The 10,112-nt window shown below is 43.3% G+C and overlaps 1 protein-coding gene across 1 annotated transcript in view; it reads left to right on the forward strand.

Annotated features, from left to right (window-relative positions):
* The first annotated feature begins 6,456 nt into the window (after positions 1–6,456).
* LOC146197502 (uncharacterized) overlaps positions 6,457–10,112 on the forward strand; it is an 8,965-nt gene continuing 5,309 nt past the window's right edge. Inside the window, exon 1 of the mRNA XM_084596486.1 lies at positions 6,457–7,075. Coding sequence (XP_084452612.1) covers positions 6,457–7,075 — 619 coding nt within the window. The remainder of the gene's footprint in view (positions 7,076–10,112) is intronic.

Consider the following 10,112-nt stretch of genomic DNA (forward strand, 5'->3'; position numbering starts at 1 on the left):
GCTGTCTTATTGCTTCACCGTCTCAATACCACTCCTCCTTATATTTGCTTGCGCCTTCAGAGCCACACTGTTGAAACCGTACACTCATGAACGCCGCCTTCCTTGCTCCCGTGCGGGAAATATTCTGTGATCTTTCTAACCACCAGCGTGCTGACCCATAATGTCGACAGCTGATAGATAGTCTTAGTGGTGTTACTAAATCTCCAAACGCCCATCTCCGTCATCAGCTCAACAATTGCAAGTTACGGGATGGCACGCTATTTTGGCACACCTACAGCCTACTGAACTACTTCTGGGTTACCTTAATTTCTCGTTTTCTACGCCCTAAAATTCTGCAAGCTTTTCAGAGCGATCCCATCGTTGGCCATCTTGGCTATCAGAAATCCTATGACCGCCTCAAGAGCCGTTTGGTCTGGCCTCTCAACCTCTGTTCTGAAATACGTCGCATCTTGCATCCCTTGCCAAAGACGCAAGCGGTCTACCTCACCTCCGGCCGGTCTCCTGCAACCTCTCCCATGTCCTTTCACGCCTTTAGAAGTCGTCGGTATCAATTTGTATGGACGCCTGCCCTTGACTCCAGCTGGGTCCACTCAAGTCCGGCCAAGAACAAAGAAGAAGAGCGGTGAACTATTTGTTCTCCAACAAGGTATATTTGTTTTGTTCCACTAGGTTTGCTGTCCCGAGCTATTCCTTGGTACGTGTCATGATAATGATAACCAGTGGAATCGGCTGGCTGGCAATGGGTGTACTACTGGTATTCCTTAATTAAAGACTACCAACGCAATAGCCAAATTGTGGACAGCGGATCGATTTGTTAACCTGTTTAACAGAAGGTAAGCACGCGAGAAAATCACTCTGCATTTGCCTGTTATATTTCAGACGCAGACGCGTAGAAGAAACCCAAGACACCCGCTGGTGTGCTGTCTTCTCTTAACTAAGGGCCATCAACGAGAAGAACATCCAAACACGAGCCGTGGCATAGCCCTAGCTATGTGGCTGTGAATCATCATGATCTCGGACGCATATGCTCACCCTGTTCCCTACCTCCCATCTTTTGGCAATAAAGTTGTACTTTTCTTGACTTGACTCCAGGTAGTCTCCAGGTGCATCTACGTCGGTAAAAACAAAATCATTACAAAATGAAGGCAGCAAGCCACTACCTACTCACCCAACTTGTTTTAAAGATACATTCAGGTTCAGGTCATAGACCGTATTTTGTATGGTGCAATCTTTAGTTTTACAAATAGCAATATGCCCTAATAGCTTTATTTTAATATACTTCCCTAGTTTATTAAAATTTGTTATCCAGCTGTAAGAGACCTGTAAACCACAGCATATCTGCTTTCTGCCCCACCACATGAACAAACTCTTGTACCTGAGTAAAAACAAAAATTCATTAGAGACTGATTTTGTGCACATCGACGCGCGCGGCGTGCGTCATTACAAATTTCTTATACGGTTGTGACGCAGATCAAAACCCCTTCTTGAGGTTTGGGTCGTATCTAACTTACCCACTTTTCCATGAAACTTGAGACATTATCGCAAGCGCACTCAGGTTTAAGAAACGCTCATGCTTACTGGCAAAATAATAGGAGTGTTGTACATTCTGGTACGAAAACAAAAATATTGTCATATGTGCCATCAGTACTTGACTAAGTTTTGGTGTACATAGTATTGTGGATGTCTATAAAAACCCAAACGCTGAGGAACCTACTTTCAGTACTGCACTAGAAAACACATTCACGGTGAAAATTTTCCCAAACTTTATGCCCACGCAGGCATGTCGAGGCTACGTCCTAACGATTCCAATCGGTTGGGCTAGGGAAAGGTGCCAGAAAGGCCAATTTCCTAGATGGATTTGGCATGGGATGCACGTTCGGCGAAGCAACATAGCACAGGCTTTCAGAACTTGCAACTGCAAAAAGCTCTTGTACTTTTCTCGTCCTTCCTCGCATTGGCGATCAGAAATCAAAATGTAAGCCCAGAGTGCTGCATATATAAGCGCCTCTGCCTCTTTCAAAGTGGCCAGCTCTAACCTTGCTCCCGAGGTCGTGGGAAATCCTCCAGGGGACACCGACTCGGCCAAGCCGGTCGGCTCATTCTCGGTGATGGTAACATGACAACTCTCCACTAAATTGTGATTATGTATGGAGCCCTTTACAGTCACTCCGTTACTCCAGAGCACATGGGTCAGGGTGAATTTCTGCGCATGGTTAGCATACGTCGCACAAGACGAAGCGCTTCAATATTTAAATGCAGGAATGCAGACAATAGCTGCATATGAGATGTTTTCATCTAGAATTTTGGCTGCCTGTCTGTCTACGCTACATGGAAAGGCCTTGGTTTGAGCGTGGTCGAAGCCAGACGTTTTTGTTTCCAGCGAGGATAGTGGCAAGGCGACTCGCTCTTGCCATCTGCACTGACACTAGCAGACGCTTCTGAGATCGAAACACTGATGAAAAGGAATGCATGAACGTTTCGCCTTCTTCCATCTCAGCAGCCGAAATTGTCGCTTCAGAACAATTTATATGAAGTTCAAGTAGATTGTAAGCAAATTCCTTAACAGGAATGTTGTCGCTAGCTGCATCAAAAGACAACCCTGGTAGTGATGTCATTTCCCGATATACCGATGCCTACATTTGTAATACTAGACCACACATTGTAGTTTATGTTATAACAACTGAGGTACACGCAGCCCAATTCCGGCGCTCAACAGGCCGCTCTCCGACTGTGCTTTTCTGTATTCTCGAAATAGCTTCCTCGTTACACGTTACCCTCCTCGCCTTTACCCACATAAAATATTCCTCCAGATGGATCCAGCGATAGCTGACTTGCAAGCTGCCCATATTTAACGGGACAGGATTGAAAGCCACGTTCTAAAAAAAATCCGGCTTTGGCATTGCTGGTGTCGGCTTTGTCAGCAAAGAAGCACTGGAATGGCTCTGGCCGGTGGCCGTTTTTGGTAGGCTAGGCATGGCAGTGATTTGCCCTAATGTTATTTAAAGATACGTACCCACGTGGCTTAGCCGACTTTGCAGAAGATGCCAACTAATGTACGTATTTATACTTCAGTTGGTATGAGGAAATTTGAGTCCAGCCTTATTAATTCTGAATGGTACGCGCTATATCTAGGCCATACCGGCACGTTCATATGGCTAGGATAGGTGGGGCTTTGTATCTAACTCGGATGGCCAAATCGAGTACGAGTGTACTCTAAAGAGTACATTTCAGATAATACTGGAGTAAAATTTGGGATTATTAATTATTCGTGTAACAAAATACATGTAAGCGAACAAGGATTCACAAAAAAAAAAAAAACGAATGCCATTAACGTTCTCACGTTATGCCACTAAAAGAGTCATGACACCCATTTTATGATTTAAATAATTTATTGAATCTTATTCCTAGCGCTTACGCTAGAGAACGAGAATTACGATGTTTCCTGCGCGTTCGTCTGGGGATCGCCTTCCCATCCGCGCCCCATAATTTTGCATCGGCAGGATAGTGGTTCGATTCCTGGTGAAGGCAGTTTTTTTCTTTAAGTGTGAGTATAGTCCTTGTAGTATGGTGAAGTAAAAAATACCTAACAAGGCGAGGTTCAACGCTGACGTCAAAATATCTTTGTGGTAGATGACAGCGGTGAACGTTGAACGTATTGTGCTTTTGCGTATTTGTTGACAGACACCGGTACAAGCCCCCTTCTTCAAACGTTTGAAACTTCACAAATAAGAAATAGTTTAAATTTTATTCACATATAAATTAAGTCCTTTTTTCGCTGCCTGCCTTTGAAATAATTTTTACACTATACAATGTTTAGCTGACTTGCTTTTAAACTGAGCTTGCTTCGGTTTTAATCGTACGTCATACATTGCTGACTGTTCCAATTATTTGTACAATATCATTTGTCTCCTCCTGCCATAGCCCAGTAAGAGGCTCTAGTGTGTCAAACTTTTTTTTTTTTATTTTTAAAGGCATAGATCTTGCCTCTACCAATCTGTCTGGAATCACCGATGACTGCCTCAGCCATCCAACCTCAATACACAGCCGCTCGCACTGTTTATCGATCATCACCAGGGTTCCTCGTGTGATGCGAAGGGCACGCGTATGCGAAGGTAAGCAAATATGGTCACTGTCTCTGTCATTAGGGGGGCAATAGGCCATGTCCAGGACAAAACACGTGTCTTTCCTTCGAGCACGTCCTCGCAACGACACGAAGACACTCTCTCCCATTTCTTGGCCGTACGAGCAGTTAGGGCCTGTCTATGAACCGAAGAAAGCCGACTCAGATGATACTGTTGGGTAGGACTGGGTGAGGGGAAAAGAGAGTCGCTGGGAGGGATTAAGAGAGAGTGGGAGGAGAGCTTTCGTAGAAGTTCCCTGCAATGCCGTGAATCAACACCCGTTCCTTTGTGCACAAGAGCCCAGCACTGAGACAGCCTCAAACGTTATTCTCTATCCCATTATCTCCAAGTCGTACAAAGGTAAATTGAAGAGTGCATTTCCATAGACCGTTCTCAGCGACAAAACGCACTGAGACACCCAAGAAAAAAATAGGTGATGGGCAGCAGGCGGAATGGGGTTGCGGTTCACTGCTTATTTCGCTCCTGTTGCAATCTGCTCTACTGCGGAGCGGAGGTCAATAAAGGCCAGCCCTCAATTTGATATAAAATATTTACCATCGCTTCGGAAGAACAGATACAGGCAGCTCCCTATTTTCGTTTCTTGAGGTATTCTTTGCCTGAGTGAGAGGCAGCGCTAATGTCCGAGACCGGCCGCCTTTGTTTAGATTTTGTTCATCTGGAGCACGTCAATGTCGTGTAAGGACAAGCCGCAATCGCTGCGTCGGACAACTTGGATCGCAGTCACGTGACCGCTAGGAATAACCAATCGGGAGGAAGTTACCGCCGTATTGGAGTCAGTGAGACGAGCGGACAGAGAGCACCCCGCCAGCGATTCCCGTCGTTCCGTGCAATGACACATTACGAACTCGCTTTGTTATAGCTTGTTATCCGGATTAAACGCCGTAAAATAGGTAAGAGCAAGCTTCTGCATATGATGGTTTGTAGGCGAAGCTGCAACTAGAACTTGAGGTCGTCTCAGTTTTGTGTAATAATCTTTTAACAAGATTCGTAATTTTTTTTTCCCAGTTCCTTGTGGTAAGCTACATCAATAACTTTCCTATTAAATTGCTATCGATTGCGATACCGGCGAGATGAAGAAGAGCGAGATTAATTTCATAACATGTGAAAATTAGCTCTATGTTCTACAGCAGTTAATCTCTATGCTATAAAGCCGTATGAAACTCCCACTTGACATGAAGCCCATTAAAATTAGCATGTTAGTGCACATGCGCACAGCTCCCCCCCCCTGTGTGACCTACACCTGCGCAGTATTCCCACTCATGTGCCGGGCAAACTATAACCAACGTAAATGCATATCTAGTGCGTGCCCAGCGATCGCTACGGCGGTAAAGCTTGCCGACGCCAGACGAAACTTTCCAAAAATATATGCATGAGTGCACGTGATGGAGCAACATAAATGGGAATATCTTTTTACCATCAGGTCATAAATTATTGCTAAAGAATGAGTGAGGACAGCAATGGTGTTGCTTTTCTTTTTCAATAATTTTCCTTAGATTCATAATGTCTTTGAAGTTTGATATAGAAGTAAAAATAAGCTGTTTCTGAGTAGTGACTATTCCTTTCATATCACTCTTACAAGCGCATTTTGTTCGGTTTTCCTAGAAGACACTGGCGCCATGACGACCTTGAAGCAACACTGAGCAAATCATGGTCGTACTGCGGCATCAAACTTATCCAAAAGTGCGTTTTGTGTGATGGCAAACGAACTGCACTACTGGAAAGAAGTCGATGAAACAGCCGCATATGCGATACATCTATACGTCCGTGCATTTTTGGAATAGGTAGTCAGGGCAGAAACGATTGTCAAGTAAAACCGACAATCGAGCTAGTTGACAAATCATCTTGGAAAAAAATGTGTTGTCTTACTTGTCCCTGTCTCGTGTGCGCTGTTAATTTTCCAAGAATCGATTATTTTCGCCACCAAACGGTTCGTAGAAATCCCGGATAAATTTCTGGAGCGAAGCTGGCTATTGCGTTTTTCATTGAGTTGCACCTGTCCTTGTAACCGTAGGGAAGATGAAGGTCAATGTTTAGCAGAAAATTGCCGAAAATATAACCTTTTAAACCACAATGTGAAAAAAGTGACACGCATCGATGACGGCAAGCTTTTCTATAAAGATCATGTGTAGCTAAATATAATAACTCTGCACGTTTAAACTGCGCAGAAACGGAAATTGCACATCGCCATCAACGAAGCATCAGGCATTCCTGCGGGTGAAACTCACAAATCCTGACCCGCTGGAGAAGTGGAAGGTGCAGAAAAGCCGACAAACGAGAGGCGCCATTCGGGGCGCCTACCAGTAGACAACAGGCCATGACTACCGACCTCTTCAAGCGCACCGCCGCCAATGGCATGAACCCACCAGCTAGACTACGTAACACCAGCTCCGACCCTTTCCGTGTGGCATCGTTCTGTCTCACTGTGTTCGGTGTACACATAGAAGACACGAGCACCTTCACTGTCTCACTCCCCATCAGAGTGCTGCACATTGCCCTCTCGGTGATGACTGTACTCATGACCAACCTTTTCCTCTTGGAACACCTGGTCAGCTACCTGTACGGCCTCTCGGGGTGGGTCTACACTAAGTGGCTGGTGGCCGCGGTCACCGCTGCACTGACGGCAGTCACAGTCATCGCCAGGGGTTCCAGCGTCAGGCAGATCGCGGCCTTCTATCGCACCAACTTCATACCGTGGAGGACGCGCGCCAAGACGGTAGCCAGGGTCAAGTCTACCCTGATCATAGTGGTCATCTGGGCATTCATCCTGGCCAACGCATTCGACTTTGCCGCCAACGGCATCCAAGAAGAGGAGAAGATATACGCTTTCTTCTCGGGTTCATCTTTCCCCAACGGAACGTTCACGCCGGATCTGGACCCCATCAGGGCTGGATTTCTGCGCCTGGACGCCTTCATTCGCTGGTTCTTTATGCTGGGTAAGTATACATGGCGTACCGCCGCTGCTTTTTATTTTTATTTTTTTCACGAACAATCGCAGACTGGGACGCCCTACCGATTGACTCGCCGTTTTTATCGCCTCCCAATTGAAGTGTCATATGCTCTACTGTGCACTGTATTCTTTGTGTTATCAATTCATCGCTGTGTAAAATTCTTTGTTTTGTTTTCTAACTACATGACATCTGATGTAAACGACCTCTCCTGCTTGGGCATGTAATATGCCTGCAGTATTTCTTTAAAAAATAAATAAATAATATGATATCTTCCTCAGATGACTGTTACCTTCCCATTAAGTTCAGCAAGTGTTTCCTAGCGCTCCAACGTATAATTAAACTAATCGCAAACCAGTCTCAAACGATAACTACAACTCGTAGCTAATACACCTATGTTACACACGCGAATGCTATATTCGAATCAATATAATTATACCGTACTAGTGTGGGACCCCCCCCCTATTAAAAAACGACATTAGCGAATTATAGAAAATACAAAGAAAGGCGGTACAATATATTTGCGGTAGATATAAAAAGGATGATTCACCAGCTATGTAAACGCTAAGATATAAAGATATCCAAACGATACGGGTAAAAAGAAAACTCAGCCGTCTTGCGTTCCTTCACAACAGCCTATGGGGCAAAGTTATTATCCAATTAGCCGGCTGCGTGAAGGCACTTAGCACCAGAAGAGCCCGCCCTGCTCATTCAGCACTCATTAGCCCTATTTTTTCTCAGAACAAACGCTTATAAGTGCAGTTTGTTTTTTTCTGTGTGAACAGTTGCAGTCTGGAATTCTGTCCCCGTTGGTATATTTGATTCTGACGCTTTTATGGAAGTGCTGGAAAGCAATTTCTGCGAATTGTGGGTTCAAACAGAATCCTGTTTTAATTGTTCAGTTCGATATTGTTCTCGAGCCCTTCGCTTATTACATCTGCATTTTTATGCCCTGCCCCTCCTTCTTAGGGCCAAATGACAGGCCTTAGTATGACTAAATAAATAAATACTTAATTAAATAAAGCGCTATAACCGCGCGATAAGTACTCCATTTAGTCTAACCTCAGATACATTTGCTCCAGTTGAGGAGCGTTCGTCTTTCGCAGGGAAAAAAAAAAGAGAAGAGAAGAACGAAGATAGAGCGAGGAACTGCGAAAACCAAGCAAAAATTTGCGAGGACACAATAACAAGAGCAAAAATTTAATACATTCTCATACCCGCATTCCTGGTGGAAATTTATTTATCATATGCATGCGCACCGCGGCGTCCATAATCCATGAGAGCAGTTAGACATTTTTGTCACATTGGTATAAAATAAAGAAACAGAAACGCTCCTATTGATCCGTGTGTATTTCAGCAGTCAATATATCCTTTTTGCGCCATTTTCGCACCTCAAGCATGGTTGCCCGATCATGTGGTTGTGTTCTTGTCATATCTGTGCTGTTTCCTTTGTTATGCGAATCCGGCTGGTAGCACAGAATATATTCGGCGCATCACAGGCTATTTCCTACAGAGTGAACGAATTAGACAATCTCAAGAAACCCGAAACTTGCCCCTTCTCAAAACAAAAAGATCTCGTTAGTGCCCTCCGAAAACCTGAGGTCAGTAAGGTTCTTCACACACACACACAAAAAAAAAAAAAGAATATCAGCACCACCATTTTAGCCTACGTCCGCGCTTTTTAAGAACACGAAAAATTGTGGTGAAGAGATACTATGTTGACTGCAGCTAACCATTAATGCTGTGAAGTCATGTGCGAACTCCTCCCTGTAGTAGCACGAAAATAGTGATTTACGAGGGGGAACATAATATAACAGTAAGTTTTCGCATTCGACGGAGCACCTTTTAGTTCTATAGCCCAGCTGTAGCTATGGTCTCCCAAACACGGCGAAGTAACAGGCGAACCCGAAGGTCAGGTAAAGGGGAGGGGGCGTTCATTGTCCCTTCCAAGCTCTTTAAGGAATGCAGGATGGGTGGTTGGGTTGCGCTGTCACTTTCTCACATCCTGTGGTAGAAGTTCTGAGATTGAGGCTCTTCTAATTGTTCTACCTTTGTTCAGCTGATCTAGCGGCTCCCCCTGATAGGTTAAAATCTTGATGAAACATTGTAAGTAGTTACAAAACGGCACGAAGTCTCCTTCAGGTTATTCCACATAAGGTCACCCAAATAATGGCTGGTCGACGTCTTAATCTGTACTTGATACCGTCGTAGGTCACCGCCTGATGACTATAATAAAGAATTCTGAAATTCGTTTTGCACAAAATGCTTTTTTTTTTCCAAAGCACAGAAAATATTGCTCACAAAGGCGTAGAATGGCACGCTTACACACTCAGCTCTTTTTGCCAAATTTGGTTGACAAGAGATTAAAACTTAATGCAGTGTATGTGAAAATTTCTAGTGTAAAGTTACTACTACTAAAGCTGCAATCCGCGCGTTGTTATTCTTAATTCTTTGTCTGCTTCGGTATATGTTAATGTTTATTTTTCTGCTTATATATATATATATATATATATATATATATATATATATATATATATATATATATATATATATATATATATATATATATATATATATATATATATATATATATATATATATATATATATATATATATATATAATATATATAACTTGGTACAAGCAATATTTTTTCGCTACTTTGAGCGTCTTTAAATATAAAAAGGAGTATACCAGAATTGTCATAATTATACATTGTGTTACAAGCATATCTATACTCCTGAAGATTTTCAGCGTAATATTGTTTTTACATAGTGAGATGCGGTCGTGGAAACGTCAACGAAACAGAACAAAAACGTGTGATAAAGATTAACTGTATATATTTTTTGGTGACGTATTCTTCATTATTTATATCAACGTTCATAACCGTCAAAATAATGTTGCGTTATGCCAGTGCTGAACTAGTTACATCAGCCCCTCCAGTGAGACACTTGAGCAAATCTCGACAGGCTATGTAGTTATGGGCAGCCTACAAGACATGCGAATACAATTTTTTTTTTTTTTTG

The sequence above is a fragment of the Amblyomma maculatum genome, chromosome 3 (genome assembly GCF_055883805.1).
Source record: "Amblyomma maculatum isolate TAMU_Amacu chromosome 3, ASM5588380v1, whole genome shotgun sequence".
NCBI classification, from domain to species: domain Eukaryota; kingdom Metazoa; phylum Arthropoda; class Arachnida; order Ixodida; family Ixodidae; genus Amblyomma; species Amblyomma maculatum.